General features: G+C 36.8%; 1 protein-coding gene across 2 annotated transcripts in view; it reads right to left on the reverse strand.

Annotated features, from left to right (window-relative positions):
* Positions 1 to 396: 396 nt before the first annotated feature.
* The window catches only part of BAZ1A (bromodomain adjacent to zinc finger domain 1A), a 97,625-nt gene continuing 79,089 nt past the window's right edge, over positions 397 to 18,932 (reverse strand). For both annotated transcript variants that reach the window (XM_046008212.1, XM_046008211.1), the window contains 8 exons: positions 18,174 to 18,328; positions 17,063 to 17,211; positions 8,186 to 8,433; positions 7,867 to 8,093; positions 6,044 to 6,516; positions 3,889 to 4,031; positions 1,859 to 1,946; positions 397 to 1,411 (listed from right to left, as the gene is read on the reverse strand). In XM_046008212.1, coding sequence (XP_045864168.1) covers positions 1,215 to 1,411; positions 1,859 to 1,946; positions 3,889 to 4,031; positions 6,044 to 6,516; positions 7,867 to 8,093; positions 8,186 to 8,433; positions 17,063 to 17,211; positions 18,174 to 18,328 — 1,680 coding nt within the window. In that variant the 3' untranslated portion in view covers positions 397 to 1,214. The remainder of the gene's footprint in view (positions 1,412 to 1,858; positions 1,947 to 3,888; positions 4,032 to 6,043; positions 6,517 to 7,866; positions 8,094 to 8,185; positions 8,434 to 17,062; positions 17,212 to 18,173; positions 18,329 to 18,932) is intronic.

Raw genomic sequence — 18,932 nt, forward strand, 5'->3', positions numbered from 1 at the left:
CCAGGGTCCTGGGATTGAGCCCCACATTGGCCTCTCTACTCAGCAGGGAGCCTGCTTCCCTTCCTCTCTCCTCTCTCTCTGCCTGCCTCTCTACCTGCTTGTGATCTCTGCCTGTCAAATAAATAAATAAAATCTTAAAAAAAAAAAAATGTCTGAGTGGTGTTTTTTTGACCAGGTAGGCATATTCCAAACCTCCTTTCTTCCATTTACTGAGAATCCCTGTCACAGGCTGTTACTGTTCCTAATGGGAGGAATCTTACTCCTCCAAGGGTTTGGGCCGAAAAAGATGCAAATCCCACTGCCATGGAGACTCAGGTACAATAAATTAGTTCCTATCGTCGGTATGTATCATATGTAATAGTTCAATTCCAATTTTTAAAAATTCTAGATTCAGAATACTTGAAAAACACGTATTATTTTATTTGTACATTTAAAAAGTTGTACATAGAAACTTGTAATACAGTTCTATAAAACTGGAAGAACTGTCAGGGAAGAGGGAGGGTGTTACCTTTTACTGATTGATCATGAAGGAAGTTAGAGAAATAAAACAAAAACACAGTAAAATGTTTAAAAAAATTAAAGAACATTTTCCAGGTACAAATTTTATAAATACAAAACAAATTCACAAATTATTTTGAATGCTAAATAAATATCTAGTTAATAAACTCAGACTTAATACCTCCGGCCAGCACTGGTACAGCACTGCAAGGATATAAAATTCGATTCATTCATGTGTAGTGTTGAAAGAATGTGTTCATTAAACAATTCTTAGACATATATACTTTTCTAAACTGTGCTATAATAGAAGATTTATCTGTATACAGAAGATTTATCTGTATACAGATAAATCTTCCTTCATATCACTTCTAAAAAAAATCAATGACAAAATAAATCACAGGTGAAAAAATATTTTCAAAGATATTGGGACACATGAATGATCTCAAAATGTACAAAAACCTCTGTAAACCAGTACTGTATCCAATACATCTATCAAACTTATTAGATACTGAACAAAACTGTAGCAAAGGAAATCTTTCCTACATTCTCCTGAGTGCTTAATATTAAAATTGAGAATATAGTGCAGGCCACACTTCAGTGTGGTCAATCAGTTGTTATTGCTTTATATATATATATGTCTGCTTTAGAGCATGATTTAATGTTCCATTTTCATGAACAATCTGTTTTCCTCAAATACATCCTTTAGAAGGACAAAATTAGATTCGTGACTTTTTTGCAGCTGGTGGTGTGCTAACTTGATCCACATTCCCAGGCGTGACATGGAGTCCAAGTTTTTGAGCCTGAATATGAAAAAATGCTTGCAGCCTAGTTCCAGCTTTTGCTTCACTTGTGTTACGAGGGTTGTACTCAAAGCAGTTTGAAAACATTAACTCAATATCATCGATAAATTCCGCTAGAAAGAAAAAACCAAATGAAATTAGAATAAAAATACATAATTTATAAATCTAATTTTTTGTTTATATGATATCTGGAAATGTCATTAAGAAAATATAAGCCCACTTTTTTGCTTTAGAAATTGAAGCCTCTGAAACAAGGTAGCAGATCTAAAGCTCAAAACTGTTTAACTACGAATGCTTTAACATTGTTCTACTGAAACTATGCAATTATGTAATTAGGAATGTTACATAATTACTCAGAACTTCTATTAAGGTCAGATTCTACAAAATATCTAACTCATTCAAATCCCTATTTCTTCCTTCATCTACACAGACAGCATTTTAGAGACCTCTTGGGATCCCATCTACATAATCACATTAATATACATCATTTAAATCACAAGAAAACAGCTGTTACCTCTTTAAACAAAAATAATTATCAGAGAAGAACATAAATTACTTACATGCTAATTTATATTCACATTTGTTCACTTTTTCACGAATTATATTTAAGGCAATGGGCTTTTTGATGATGTCATAATAGTCTGGGACCTGTAAAATAATTCAAATATATCTCTTGTACAGAAAATTTATCAGAATGTGCTATGGTGAGTGGTGGGAATTGTGTAAGACTGATGATTCACAGACCTGTACCCCTGAAGCAAATAATACATTATATGTAAATAAAAAAAAGAAAGAAAGAAAAAGGAAATTTAATCAGAGATAAGTGGTGAAATATGTGAAGGTTCTGCACTTAAAATCAACTGAATATTAATTTTTGAATACTATTATTCCATTAAAACCACTTAATATGTTTCAGTCACTATAATGTTATAGAAGCTTATTTGATACTATAAAAAATGACAGTTTATTGTGAAAAGAAAAAGCTTATGATTTTGCTTGTGTGCTCTCTATTTCTCTCCAAAGAGATACATATATGTATCTATAAAGTTATTTAATGAGCATTATTGCTTTTGTAATAAATAATAAAATGTATGTAACAAAACTTAGTTCAGCACAACAACTACTCAGGAAAAATAAGAGTCAAATGGAGATTTAATTTTGCAGGATGCTATCCAATGGTAATTAGTCCTTCACATTTAAAAAAAAATATATTTTATTATTTGACAGAGAGAGACACAGTGAGAGAGGGAACACAAGCAGGGGGAAGTGGGAGAGGGAGAAGCAAGCCTCCTGCCGAACAGGGAGCCCGATGCGGGGCTCCATCCTAGGACCCTGGAATCATGACCTGAGCTGAAGGCAGATGCTTAACAACTGAGCCACACAGGCTCCCCAATCCTTCACATTCTTCCTCTAGAAATCTCAAAGCAGAATTTGGAAGGTGTCACTTTTCATTCAGAAACCTTCACCTAACACACCTGACAAGTGAGACCCTTTATAATCTACTTGTGCCTCTCTAACGCACCTTTTATTCCATTCAAACTACCCATCACTTCCCATATTCTCACTTCTGGGACTTTAACTTATCATGCCCTTTTCATGAAATGTCCTTATTCCATTTCTCACTGTTGAAATTTCACCTATCTTTAATGACCAGACCAAACAGTTCTTCCATTAAAAACTTTCACATTCCTGCTATTCCCACCCTCTGAGATGCTCAAGTCAATCTCCTTTTCTTCTGTACTTCTGGAAGTCCATTAGAACTTTTATTACTGGGGGAGGGGGGAACTGGGTGATGGGTACTAAGGAGGGCACAGGTTGTGATGAGCACTGGGTGTTCTACGCAACTAATGAATCATTGAACACTACATCAAAAACTAAGGATGTACTGTATACTGGCTAATTGAACATAATGAAAAAAATAAAAAATTAAAATTAAAAAAATTAAAATATTAAAAAAATAAACTAATCTGATTCTATTAAAAAAAAAAGAACTTCTATTACAGCATTATCACACTGTCCTATCTGCTGCAGCTCATGACATTCTGCCCCACGTGTATCAATAACTCCAGCGCCATCTCAAATGCCTTAGTGTGAGGCCATCTCTGTTTCTACGAGTACCTATCTTTCACATCAGTGTTCTTACGCAGTGAGATCTCAGCATCAGCATCATCCCAGACCTAGTGAATTAAGAACTCTGGGGTGAGGCCTAGTAACCTGTGTTTTAAGAAGCTCCCTGCCCCCAGGTGATTCTGGTGTATGCTGAAGTTTGAGAACAGCTGTTTTATGTAACAGAAATACCAAGAATAGTACACAGTTGAATTCAATCTACTCATACTCCTTACACAGAATAAACACATTAGAGCCATGTCAACATACTGTCACCATGCATGAAAACTGGTCACAGGGTTAGAGGGGACTGAGGAGAGCATGCTCTCTAATGGCCTCTTTTTCAGTGTGGAAACTGACTTCCAAGTGTTTAAAAAAACAAAGTAAATAGTGACTAATGGGTGTTTTGGCTACCTCAAAGTTGCCATGCAGACTAAATCAGATCATACACACGACTACATTTGATCAAGTGTAATAATATTACCTGGATTTTGGAAACGAGTTTCAGAAAAGGCCAGCTATCATCATGGCGTACCAGTTCCACAACGAGCTGTTCAAAAGCAGACAATTCATGGACGCCTCCTTGTCGACCAGAACTCCTTCGATTCAGGGTCAGAGGAGAGGATTCTAAATAAATAATTAATTTTAGGTGATGACAAAGCAAAAATATTTGATCACTACAAGCTAAATGGGTATATAAATGCAACCTAAATGCAAACAGAAAATTGACATTCTATATATGCTGAAATAAACTAACATATTCTGAAACATGAAAATCTGAACCAAATATTCACTCTTTCCTGTTTTAAAAAAGACTTTATATTTATTTTATTATTTTTTATGATTATTGATTTTTTTAAAAAAAGTTTTTATTTAAGTAATCTTTACACCCAATGTGGGGCTTGAACTCATTACCCTGAGATGAAGAGTCGCAAGCTCTTCCAATGGAGCCAGCCAGGCACCCCTAAAGATTTTATTTTTAAGTCATCTTTACACCCAATGTGGGTTTCAACCTTACAACCCCAAGATCAAGAGTTGCATGCTCTACCAACTGAGCCAGCCAGGTACCTCACTATTTCCTTTTTTGATCATAAAATTTCCAAATTAATTAAACATTCATTGGGAACATGTTGTAATATGAAAGAAAATTCCTAGGACATAAAGTTTATTTTTTGCCTATTTCATTAAAAATATTTTTTCATTATTTTTTTCAATAAGCAAGCAAGCAATTCTCCAGAATTTCCTGAAACACATCCTCAGGAAAGCAAACTCTTCAGATCTAGCAAGTAGGCCTCTTTAAAATTATCTTGCATAATAGAAATGTAATGCTCAACAATGAAGTAAAAGATTATCTTAAAGATAATCTCCCTATTTATTTGGGGGGGGGGGAGAGCAAGTTGCGAGGGAGGGGGGAGCTGAGGTAGAGGGACAAGTAGACTCCATGCTGAGTGTGGAGCCTGAGGTGGGCCTCAGTCCTGTGACCCTGGAATCACAAACAGCCAAAATTAAGAGTCAGTCCCTCAACCGACTGAGCCACCCAGGTGTCCCTCTTATCTTAATTTTTTATGGCAACTTTGTTAAAGCAAAATGCTTTCTCACAAAACCTAAGGTATATATAATGAAATCTCAAGAGTATGAATTAGCATAGTTCATACTATGAATTCAGGTGTTTAAATTCTCTGCGTAAATGTAAATACATACATTTCCCCCTCCCCCTTTGTCATTGGAATCAGGTTAGCAATTTTATAAATTAATTAAAAACTTTTTTTCTTGACAGAGTTTTTGAGAATACAAATGTTTTAGGTATACTGTGTTTCCAAATAGCTTGAAGTTCAGGATTGGGCAAAAGCAAAACAGATAGATAAGGGGACAGGAAAAGCTAAATTAGATCTTGGTGCCAAGTTACCTGATACAACACCCTCCCACCATCCAGACAATCTGGTGATTGCATAACAGACTGTCTTCCATTCTTTCACCCGTGAACTCCTTAATCCTCTCAAGTATTTGAATAATGCAATACAACCTCTCTATAGTTCAAGGAACAGTATCATTTCTTATGTCTAATTTCATTTTTTGGAACTATCAAAGTTTTATTACTACTGATATTAAAGGAAAGAAATAATAGAATTGAAGAGATCAATATAGAGATTATTGTTTGGATAAAGATTACTATAAACAACAATTATCAGAATTAAAAAGCCGATGCTCACTCCCTAACAATATTACTCTCCCATTTTTCCCCTCCCCCAAATTCAGTATGATAGGAAACTTCCCAAATAACCCAACGTAGCTTGTCTAGATGATTTTGAGTATGTGTATTTTAAAGGAGGAAAAGAGAATGAAGTGTTATAATGTCTTCTACTGACACTACTGAAATGTTGGCCAAATTTCTCCATTAGAAACAGGATGCTGCAACTTTCTCACAACTACCTTACTAGAAAAATACTCGTATCATTTACCTTATTCCCCCAATTGCTGTCCTTTTGATGAATATTATGCTTCAGGCCACGTTACTCCCTAGTCACTTTGTCTACTTAAGTGACAGCCTTTAAGAAATGATGCAAAATGTCTCCATACTCAATCTCCCAAATGATTCTATTTTCTTAGGTAAGAATAATTTAAATTAGCCTTTTTCATACCTGTAGATTGTCTTTTCCTTCCTCTTCTCTTGGATTCACTATCTTGGAGCGAAAGTTTTGGAGTAACATTTAGAGATCTTGACTTGTCACCTGACTTTGTGGCAATGACTCTGAAGTTAGGGAAGTTGGGACTATTTTCTGGTGTATTATTAGCACTCTTCCTGCCTCTGCGTTTTCTACGAGGACTAAGTAGTTCCACAAATACATCTGCTTGCAGTGGGCCGTAACTCTGGCGAGTAGAACGACCGGCAATTCTTAAAGATTTAGTTTCTGTTGGAGGAGCAGACTTTATCTTTCTAAGGCTTCTACCACTGGTGGTTTTAGAGGAAACAGTTGTTTTGGGCGTACTCTGCTGACTCCTTGAAGTATATCTTCCAGGATCTTGTCGTTGGCCACGACTTGAGAAAGAAGAGCTAAGTCTCCCTCTTGTTTTAATTGGCAATCTAACCTGCGGTCTTCCTCGTTTTGGTGGGCTGTAAATATTGTTAGAAAATATAATTATTGTACAGAGAAACAATGCACGTAAGATTATTTCTATTCCCCTTGTTCTACTATTCAGCCAGTGAGTTCTACATACATTTCTTTGGTGTCCTTATGCTACAGGACACTATCACTTTTCACTACCATTGATGCTGAGGTAACCTACAGGTTTGGTCAAAGTAGGCCCTAAACCTGTCCTGAATACGAAGCTAAGAATTTCTTTGCCATCTTCTGATTCTCATGGTAAAATACAAAACTAGGTTCAACATTTTAGTAAACTCTACCTCCAACATGGGGCTAGAACTCATGACCCTGAGATCAAGAGTTACATGCTCCACTGACTGAGCCAGCCAGGCACCCCTAGGTTCATCCTTTAATTGCCTTTAAGTTGTAGACAAGGATGAAACAACCCCAGTAAGCCTCTTTTTATCCATCTGCCCACATACCTGGACTTCCAGTTTACCTAAAATATTTCCAAGAATTTTCTAAATTCTTTATCATCTTTATGTCTAACACAAATACTGCTCTTATCATCTATAGGGATGACGGCTCCTACTAGGTGGAGCTAGTAAAAAGTAACAACTTGCTTACAATAGATGGGGCAGCTCTCTCTACCTATCCTCCGCAGACTGGCCGTTCTGTATTTTCTGAGTTCAAAGCTGCCCTTGTTTTATATCCACTTTCCTGATCCACATGAATGGGGTTCAAATGTTAAAAAGGTGGAGAGGTCTTAGGGGCAAATAAGGGGGAGAAAGCTCTAGTGCTGCCATAGCAGGAATGACCAGGCCCCCACTCCACCCCATTCATTTGGCCTGGGTGCACAGCTTGCTAAATTGCAGAACACCTGGTTATAGGGTGGTATAGAGGTTGTTTCTGGGGGCTAATGTGGAAGGAATAGAAGAATACCATGTGCTTCCTGGCCTTTCTCTCTCTCTGTAGATGCCAAGACCACCAATATTTGAGGATAACTCCTTGAGAAAGCAAGAGAGGCACTGGGAAGCTGCATTCATCTTTATATCATGAATATCCTTTGGGACGCTTATTTGCTGCTTTAGGCATAAAATTAAGTAAAAATCAAACTCAGTGGGTCTGGATTGGGATTCCTGTCCAAACGTGAGCTCATATTTGATTTTATGACCTGGTTAACTCACATAGGTACTACATTCCCTTAGGAATAACTTCAAATTCTTAGAATACTAAAGCAAGGAAAACTTCGGGCCACCATATTACACACCAGTTTTAAAAAAGTTATGGGCCCCAATCATTCCATTTGTATTTGAGTAGTCAAGAGACTGTTTAGCTATGACTCACAAACTCTCATTCTGTTGCAGGTTAGGACTTACCTGACTTCTTCCTCTTCTTGAGAATCATCTTCATCTTGTTCTATCTCATACTCCTCCTCCTCACTTTGACCCTCTTCATCATCATCATCAACTTCATCATCCTCGTCTTCCATACTGCTTTCCATCTCTTCATCACTTTCCAAGGATGGTCTCTGTCTAGAGGAGAGTCTTCTAGAACGTTGCTTTGGCCGACACTCTGGACAAAACCAATCTCCTTCAGGCACAGTCTGACAAGTCACAGAAATGATCATTAGTCATCTGTCACTCAGAAGTCAATCACTCAATTCTAATCTAAGGCACAGAAGAGGAAAAAAACTACCTTGAGCTTTGGTCGAACACAGTAGGTGTGATGACCCCGATCACAGCCATCGCAGAGTACCATGTTTTCAGCATCACCCTTCTTTCGGCATATCTTGCAACGAGCATTCAATATAGATTTAGACCATATCACACTACGATCCAAGGTGGAGAGATGAAGAAAGACTTGGGATAGACTAGCAGAAGCAAGGAGAGACTCTCTCCAACGGTCCAGGACTGTTTTGTAAGAACGTCCACTGTCACTGGCATCTTAAATGACAAGGTAAAGTGATTTAAGTTTCTAGACAAACCTTCAGATATCTCCTAGAGTTATTTTCTTGGTATCTTAAACAGGTTAGACTTTGAAGTTCTAAAACTTAACAAAAAGATCATGTTGATATTAAAAACAAAAACCTCATGTTAAAGAAAATATTTGCTGAGCCACATCTTATTTGTGACATAAGGAATTACTTAAATCCATAATTCAAAACTTCAGGATTCCCATTGTTAAAAAAAGAAAAATAACTTAGTAATATGTTTTCAAACTTGTCTGACCTGACTTGAAGAACTAGCTAAATATGATTACAAGCCATTTACTATCCATTTGAGTCAAGAATATTGCTTCCTTTTTTTGGATAAAAGATGGACTGCTCTGGGGTGCCTGGGTGGCTCAGTGGGTTAAGCCTCTGCCTTCGGCTCAGGTTATGATCTCAGAGTCCTGGGATCAAGCCCCACACTGGGCTCTCTGCTCAGCAGGGATCCTGCTTCCCCCTCTCTCTCTGCCTGCCTCTCTGCCTACTTGTGATCTGTCAAATAAATAAATAAAATCTTAAAAAAAAAAAAAGATGGACAACTCTCTAAGTTAAATATCAATCATATATGATTTTTTTGGGAGGCTGATGAAAATTTTCTGAAATTAGATCGTGGTGAATGGCTGTACAACTGTGAATACACTAAAACCCACTAAATTATACACTTCTTAAAAGGATGGATTTTACATATGTGAACCACATCTCAATAAAGCTATTATTAAAAATATCAATTATGTAGAAATGCCAACTCTATTGTCTTCTATCTCTAAGAAAATATTTTTTTAAATGAGGTAAATTAAAAAATGCTAATATTCCATGTTTCCCAAAAGAACTTTCAGTACCAATATCTACATAAGAACATTTGAAACTTCCCTTCATTAATAACATCATTTTTTTGTCTTCTGGACTAAAAAATTTATTAAAAGTCATTTGATTAGGGGTGTCTGGGTGGCTCAGTTGGTTAAGCATCTGCTTTCAGTTTGGGTCATGATCTCGGGGTCCTGGGACTGAGCCCTGCATTAGGCTCCTGGCTTGGTGGGAGCCCGCTTCTCTCTCTGCCTCTGCCTGCTGCTCCCCCTGCTTGTTCTCTGTCAATGAATGAGTGAAATCTTAAAAAAAAAGTCATTTGATTAGATGGCATTAACTAGCCAGTCTATCATTTTACAGTAGCATGTGATTTCTCTCTTCAATTAATCTTCAATTATTGCTAACACATTAGTTTTCCTGACACTAAACTTAATTATGAAGGGACTACCACATGATGTCAAAATTCTATAAGGTATGTAGGACTTCATATATAGTTTGTTTCTATTATGACATATTTCCTACTATTATCCTCAAAAAAAATCCTTTTGGGCAGTAGCGTAATGGTTAAGGGAATATAGGCTCTGGAGTCAGTCTGCTTTGAGTTAAGTACTAGCTCCCCTACGTGGGTGAGCTGCGTCAAGTTACTTAACTCCTCTGTGCTTCAGGTTCCCCAACAGTAATATGTATATACCAACTACCTCTGAGGGCTGTTGGGAAGATTAAGTGGGGTAATATACACAAGACAAGTAAAATGCCTGTCATGGAGTAAATACTGTTACTGTTATCATTATTCCTACATTATACTGTTCCTCCTGTGTGCCACAATTTAGAAGATAGGAGAAGTCTATTCTATGGTCCCTATCTTTAAGAAATTTTTTATATAGCTGGGAGAACACAGGAGTTGAAGTCATAAAAGAGCAGACCTGCCAAACACTAGTAAGTCTTGAGCTCCTATTTCTTGGGCAGGATGAGAGAGAGGACGTGAAATCTAGGGCTCACCCAATGTCTTAAATCCTTTCTGAAAAGCTAGAACTCCAAAGCTATATCCTTAAGCATCAGGGTGGAAAAGGGTACCAGGAAGGAAAAAAGAAGTAGCTAGGAAATCTGCTTATCTGGACCTTGAAATTGGGTGGAAAGGGAAAGTAAATCTACCCGAGAACATGTAACTATAAGCAATGCACTGAACAGTTTAAAACCTGAAAAAAACATAAGATTTTTAAAGTGGTCCAGGTTGGTAGTGACCTCAGGTGAATGACAGGAACAAATACAAATCTTTGCAAATTCTCTCTGAAGAAATTTTCATAGATCAAGTTCTGAGGAATGAGAGCTAACAGTCACACCCACAATGCACATGTGGAAACAAAACACTACAGGCAAGAGCCAGCAGAATCAGACCCATAAAGACTTGAGAGATTCGAATTAGACACAGAATATCTTAAAACATATTTAAGAAATAAATGTTTTGAAAATATAAGTAACCAAGCAGTTTGAAAAAGCTTAAGAACCTCCAAAAATAACTGAGAGCAATAACTCAATGGGAGAGGGAAAAAATGAAAGGGTCAAAAGCTCTCCAGGCAAAGCTAAAAAGAAATATTAGCAAAGTAGTAGGAAATAAATACAGTAATACAGTCCATTTGATTTATTTCCACCCTCTCATTTTGTGTTTTCTATTTGCCATGGTTTTTTGATATAAGGCTTCATGAAAAGTTCTGGCCTGGGCAGGATCTCTAAGGAAGGAGGCAACAAAAACTGCTAGTTCAAAGATCTTGAAGAAATCTTCCTGGATAACTCAAGAGGACATTCTTATTAGTAAGCAAGAAATAAGGCTGCATACGGGCCAATGTGGAAGGGTGGAAGAAAAGCCAAACTGTGAAGAGCCTTTGGAACCTTGAAAGTCAGTATGAATGATTTTTTTTAATTTTTATTTTTTTAACAATAACCTTCTTTAATTTCCATTTCATGAATAATTTTGGTTTTTTTTTTTTTCCTGGAATGCTACTTTTATTTTTTTTTTCCATTTTATTTATTTTTTCAGCGTAACAGTATTCATTGTTTTTGCACAACACCCAGTGCTCCATGAAAAACGTGCCCTCCCCATTACCCACCACCTGTTCCCCCAACCTCCCACCCCTGACCCTTCAAAACCCTCAGGTTGTTTTTCAGAGTCCATAGTCTCTTATGGTTCGCCTCCCCTTCCAAATTTTTTTTTTTAATAAACATATAATGTATTTTTATCCCCAGGGGTACAGGTCTGTGAATCGCCAGGTTTACACACTTCACAGCACTCACGATAGCACATACCCTCCCCAATGTCCATAGCCCCCTCCCCCTCTCCCAATCCCACCTCCCCCCAGGAACCCCCAGTTTGTTTTGTGAGATTAAGAGTCATTTATGGTTTGTCTCCCTCCCGATTTTTAACTCAAAGGTTGGTGAAACATTAAGGGTTTTGATCAAAGAGTGTGCTTTAAGAAAATTAAACCAATAGTAGCCCAAGATCCAATTTTTATCCCACCTACTTTTATTTATCTATTATTATTATTATTATTTTAAAATTTATTTATTTGACAGAGAGAGACACAGCAAGAGAGGGAACACAAGCAGGGGGAGTGGGAGAGGGAGAAGCAGTCTTCCCGCTGAGCAGGGAGCCCAATGCTGCACTCAATCCCAGGACCCTGGGCTCATGACCTGAGCTGAAGGCAGACGCTTAACGACTGAGCCATCCAGGAGCCCCTCCCCGCTACTGTTAAATGGATGTTCACATTTTTTTTTTTTTTAAAGATTTTATTTTTATTTATTTGACAGAGAGAGATCACAAGTAGGCAGAGAGAGTGAGAGGGAAGCAGGTTCCCTGCTGAGCAAAGAGCCCGATGCGGGACTCGATCCCAGGACCCTGAGATCATGACCTGAGCCGAAGGCAGTGGCTTAAACCACTGAGCCACCCAGGCGCCCCGTATGTTCACATTTTTATATAGTACCTAAATAAGGATGAAAAAGAATGCATACAACTAATTCCATTTTTCTTTTAATTGTCTTGCTTCTTCTTCAGATTATAAAACTCTCAAGGGCAGAAATATCTTGTTTCTCTTTTATCTTTCATCATGCTAGCACAAATAAATTCCTCAAGAAATTAGGATTAGGATTTTACTAATATGAAATAATGGCAGAGTCATATGATCAAATATTACACTGGGAAATTTCATATTGTTAACTGCCACTACATAGTAATCCATGTGACCATGCTATGCAGGTTTTTCCCGGAGATAAAACAATACAAAAACTCCCACCCTATAACTCTCCCTACACTAATAAAAAGGAAGAAAAAAAAAAGCTGTACATAAATACTATATGCAAAATAAATAAACAAACCTCCATCACTGTTCCTCTTTTTCACTAATAACTTAAGTATATTAAGATTCACAGTGTCAAATTTTTATATACCAATTTTTAGAAAGTTTCATTAGCTGAGGTATGCAATGTAGAAGAAAAATGCTAGGAAGATGATATTGTTTTATAAGCTTGTTCCCAATCTCATTCCTTTCCAAAAAAATTAAATTCAAGGTTTTCTGTCAAAAGCTAAATATTCAAACTAGTACTCAGCAATACAGAGAATAAAACCATAATTCTTTAAAAAGACAGAATTCTTTAAAAAGTTAAGAATTTACCACCACTCACACTAGATTGATCTGCCTCTCTCTTTTTCTTATCCTTTTTTTCCTTTCTCCCCTTTGATCTTTATTAATTTGTTATCTAATTTCAAATTGATAAAGTTACAGGATTTTTTTCATAGCTTAAGGTTTTACCATAAGCATGAATTTATAAATGATGAAATTACCAACCTAAGCGAAGAGTTCTCACATATCTTATCTAAAATTATTCAAATATGCGTATCTTCAAATTAAAAAAAGCCTAGTTTTGGGGCGCCTGGGTGGCTCAGTGGGTTAAGGCTTCTGCCTTCAGCTCAGGTCATGATCCTAGGGTTCTGGGATCGAGCCCCGCATCGGGCTCTCTGCTCTGCGGACAGCCTGCTTCTTCTTCTCTCTCTCTGACTGCCTCTCTGCCTGCTTGTGATCTCTGTCTGTCAAATAAATAAATAAAATCTTTAAAAATAAATAAATAAATAAATAAATGCCTAGTTTTACTAATGTGATTAATTTCTAGAATAAAAGAGACATCCTGAGGAAGGTGGAATGTAAGTAGAATTCTTATTTCTTACTTGCTTCCTCAAGAAACTATAGTAATCTCTGAAACTAAACTGGGAAAATTCCTACCACCATTAATTTGCTATGCTGAAAAATAATAAAAAAATGGAGAATTTTAATATATATTCTATCTCAAACATTCATAAAGCAGAGTCCCCGTTTCTTTTCCAGATTAAGGATATTCTTGATTACCTTGCTCTAAATATTTAGATTATCTTGAAACTCCAGAGGCACCTCTATCTCTTGTCCCATTCAAAACAGATCCTCCAAAGGCTTAAACATAATACAAAAAGTGGGACGCCTGGGTGGCTCAGTTGGTTGAGCCACTGCCTTCGGCTCGGGTCATAATCCCAGAGTCCTGGCATCGAGTCCCATACCAGGATTCGCCTGCTTTGTGGGGAGCCTGTTTCTCCCTCTCCCTCTCCCCCTGCTTGTGCTCTCTTTCTTTCTGTCAAATAAATAAATAAAATCTTAAAAAAACAAATATAATATAAAAAGCTACAAACATCAATTATTCTATTAGCTTTTTATGGGGTAACAATGGTAGATGATAATATTCATATTATAAATGATCAACATCTAAACTTTGATCAACATTTACCACCAAAGTTAAGTTGAACTTTTCTTATTTCACCTTTTTTTAAGACCTCAAATTGAAATTGTTTATTTTATATCCCTTAGGATGAAATTAATGTTCCAACACTCCTGTATACAAACCAGTGTAAGGAACACTATAGCTCTCAGCTCTCATAGAACCTACTAAATGTAAATTGCAACATCTCCCAGCATTAATTTGTTCTCTTTATCTAGATATTTAATGAGATATACTCATGAAAATATGGACACACTAAACAATTTGATGTTTTCCCCTTGAATTTATAACCAACTTTAATCAATGGCAGTTTCAGAAATGGAAAAATCAGCAGAACTGTCTTTATCTCTTTTGGAATCACAGAATTAATGAATAGTAGTGAAATATTTGTAAGGGCTACCTAATTTACAAATAACTTTTTAAAAAGACTTCATTTATTTATTTGACAGAGAGACAGTGAGAAAGGGAACACAGCAGAGGGAGTGGGAGAGGGAGAAGCAGGCTCCTCACGGAGCAGGGAGCCCAATGCGGATCATGACTGAGCTGAAGGCAGACTCTTAACGACTGAGTCACCCAGGCGCCCCTACAAACAACTTTTAATTGAAATTTTAATTTTAGTAATTGTAGATTCACATATGGTTGTAAGAAATAATAGAGAGGGATCACTTGTATATGTAATTCGATTTAGACACAGAAAGTATTTTTTTTAAAAGACTTTACTTATTTGAGAGAGAGACACACAGATATTGATAAAGATGGAGAGAGTACAAGCAAGAAGAGGGAGAAGCAGGCTCCCTGCTCAGCAGGGAGCCTGACCTGAGGCTTAATCCCAGGACCCCAGGATCATGGCCTGAGTCCAAGGCAGACAGATGCTTAATCAACTGAGCTACCCATGCCCCAAGACACAGAAAATATTAAGAAATATTGAAGACTGCGAAGTAAGAGTGATATAGAAAATACAAACTAATATTTTTGTGAGCTATGACCATACATGTTTATTTCCACAATTGCTACTTCCAAATCTGAAAAGTGAGCTGTTGAGCTCATAGTGGAATTACCAATTTATAAAAATATGAATAGGTTTTTTGTTTTTTTAAGATTTTATTTATTTGACAGAGGGAGAGAGATCACAAGTAGGCAGAGAGGCAGCAAGAGAGAGGAGGGGAAGCTGGCTCCCTGCTGAGCAGAGCCCGATGCGGGGCTTGATCCCAGGATCCTGGGATCATGACCTGAGCCGAAGGCAGAGGCTTAACCCACTGAGCCACCTAGGCGCCCCAAAAATATGAATAGGTTTATTAGAACAATGAGATACTGGCCATAAACTTTTCAATTTTAAAACAGACATTTTACAAATATATTCATATTCTGACAGCACCATATATATATGACAACTGTTCTTACTATTCAAACAAGGTAATATTCAAATAATTTAAAAAACATTTTAGTCTATTTAAGTTGCTCTTAATGTGAGACCAAATGGATATGGTTTCATTTATTTATTTTTAAAGATTTTATTTATTTGAGAGTAAAAGAGAGCATAAGCAGGGGGAGGGGCAGAGGAAGAGGGAGAAGCAGACTCCCTGCTGAGTGGGGAGCCCAATGTGGTGCTTGATCCCAGGAACCTGGGATCATGACCTGAGCTGAAGGCAGATGCTTAACTGACTGAGCCACCCAGGTGCTGCAAGATAAGGTTTTAAAAACTTTCTTCTACCCCACTACTGAGATACAAATTAACTTGAATATGGCGGGTTATAAAGTAACATATCAGAAAGAGCACACAGAAATAGAAGCAGTTATGAGTTATGATATGAAAATTGATCTGGAACTCAAAACATATTTTCCTAAAGACACAATGATTATGTTCCTAGATTAGTACCTAAAAAGATATTTCATAAATTGCTAAAAACACGATCCAGATTGTATCCTCTAACATCCTACCATAAATTATAGAGCATTTCCTCATTTACGTACCTTTAACACTTGGTATTTCTGACTTATTGCTTCTTATACAGTACTCAGGTTCCAATCTGATTACTGTTATTATTATTTTAAAGATTTAGTTACCCATTTTAGAGAGAGAGAGCATGAGAGGAGGGAGAGGTAGAGGGAGAGAGGGAGAGAGAATCCTCGAGCAGACTCTCCGCTGAGCACGGAGCCTGAAGTGGGGCTCAATCCCATGACCCTGAGATCATGACCTGAGCTGAAATAAAGTAATCCGCTCAACCAACTGAGCCACTCAGGCACCCCAGTGACCCACGTTATTTAACCATACCCATAATGGTGGACATTTAAGTAGCTTCTTTGGGGTTCTGTTTTAGATAACAAATATTCATATATAATTTTTGATTATGCAGGATCTGGCTAGTCACAGGTTTCGATAATCTTTCTTTTGATAAAATACAAAAGAAAAGACTGACAGAAAATTAAAAAGACAGTCATTAAGATGAGTACTTAGACTAAAAAGTACTTAAGTACTAATTTTTTTTGCAATTAAAAAAAATTTTTTTTTAATTTTTTACCTTTTTTTTTTTTAAAGATTTTTATTTATGTATTTGACAGAGAGAGATCGCAAGTAGGCAGAGAGAGAGAGAGAGAGAGAGGAGGAAGCGGGCTCCCTACTGAGCAGAGAGCCCAATGTGGGGCTCGATCCCAGGACCCTGGGATCATGATCTGAGCGGAAGGCAGAGACTTTAACCCACTGAGCCACCCAGGCGCCCCAAAATTTTTTACTTTTTTAATAAACATATAATGTATTATTAGCCCCAGGGATACTGGTCTGTGAATCGCCAGGTTTATACACTTCACAGCTTAAGAACTATTAAAAAAAAAAAAAACTCACCTGAAACAACCTGTGTTTTGGAATGAAAATACAATCTCAAGTTTTTCAAATTAGCCAACTGTATTGTGTCAGCCTGTGAGTTTCTATTAAAGGGCAATTTTAGAATCCTTTAAAATAGAGCTAATATTTGGAAGTAGAAATTGGTACTTACCAAGTGGAGCTTTGAGAAAACGTCGCTCAATGCCCTGCTCTATCTGAAAAAGTGCCATTGCCAGATAATGAACCACGTTACTCACTGATTGCGGGGTACTTGCATTAGTTGAGACAGTACTTGGAGTTTCTGTTTTTATGCCCAAAAGTCTATAATGAAAACATGGAAGAGTTTATGATACTTAAAAACACTGTTAGGTAAATAAAGCTTGAGTCCATTCCTCTAAGTGCTTACTTACACGTGTGTAAGAAAGAGTTTCCTCCATCTCACAGATCACATAAGCCAGTAGGAAAAGGAGATATATACATGAATCAAGAGCTAAACTAAACACCAGCTCATTTACTGAGGTCAGAAGGGCAAATATTTGGAGGGAAGGCGGATGAGACAAAGCTTAGGGGAAAGGTTTTAGGCAGATGACCCAGTGACAGGCCTTTAAGATAAGTGTCCCAGGCAGCTGCAGCTCCCTCTTTCTTTTTCTCTTGCTTCAGCTTTTACTGGTTGGGACACTGATAGCTGCCTCCTTAGTTCCTTAGCCTCCCGTCTTATTCCCTTTGCAATAAATCTCCATGCTGCAGCTAAAATGATCATTTACATGTACAAACCTATTCGCTCAAAGCCTTCAGTACTACATCTTCCCTCCCAGGGTCGTATCTTCTTTTCTTTCCAGATAATAAACTCTTTAAGAGGAGTTACCCAAAAATAATTCTGAAAGTCAAAGTATCTGTCTATAGCTATAAAGATACAGATTCTGATTAATAATTCATAAAATATTTAAGCCTACCACAATTTACTGTTCTCCTACAGAAAAGAAAATGGATAGAATAAAGTTACTTTAAAACCTTAAGTTCAAAGATTTTTATTTTTGAACCTGAGAAATCACCATTATCTTAACTAGCTGTCTTTTGGCTGCACTAGCACAAAGTAGAGTAAAAGAGAGCCTGAGGTTGAGGAAAATGAAAATGTTCATTTCAGTGGTTACAAATATTAAGAGTCCTCATGGTAAGATTTTTAAAACAGTTTTTTAAAGAAAAAGAAAGATTTATTGAAAAGAATCATATAACTGAAGTAGCAAGGAAAAGTGACAGTTACTTTAGAAATATCCCTTTTGTACCTGTCTTTTACTATGACCTTCGCTTGCTCATCAATTTCCATCTCTTCTATGTTTTCATTCACAGTCTTAATGATCCCATTTTCCTTGTTTTCCTCACTTAACAGCTCATACCGTCCACTCTCTAATGCTGATCTCCAGATGTGTCGATCTGTAACCTGTAACAAAACCCAAATTTACCAACCTGGAAAAATGGCATATGTGGTTCCTAAGAAGTATGAGATTCAATGTACATATGAAAAATTCATGAATATTCTAGAACAGATTGTAAATCAAAAAGGGATCTAAAAAGAAGGTTACTAAGTGGCCAAAATGAAATACGTATCATTCATAGATGGAAGCTTTAGCACCTCACTCTCTATATAGGGAAATCATAAACAATTCTAAGATTGGTCACCTAACAGTAGCAAAAAAGTGACAGATGATAGCAAAGGAATGAACGGAACACACATATCAAGCATGAATTACTTACAGATTTTAAAAAGGTAACAAAGAAACCAATAAACAAACCAGACTCAGCAGAGCAGGCAGGAGCTAGTCAAGGAAGAAGAAAATATCCTTACACATTTTAATATCTTGGATGAAAATACCATAAAACAGATATTTAAAAAATACTAAAAATTAGTATTAAAAAGGTCAATTACATTCTATAAATTCTGTTTAAGAAAGCAGATAGCCATATAGTATGTTTAAGGAAGATCTCTACCCATATATAAGTATTTTGGTACAGGGGACAAACTTAATTTTCACAAAAAAATATAG

The sequence above is a fragment of the Meles meles genome, chromosome 6 (assembly GCF_922984935.1).
Source record: "Meles meles chromosome 6, mMelMel3.1 paternal haplotype, whole genome shotgun sequence".
NCBI classification, from domain to species: domain Eukaryota; kingdom Metazoa; phylum Chordata; class Mammalia; order Carnivora; family Mustelidae; genus Meles; species Meles meles.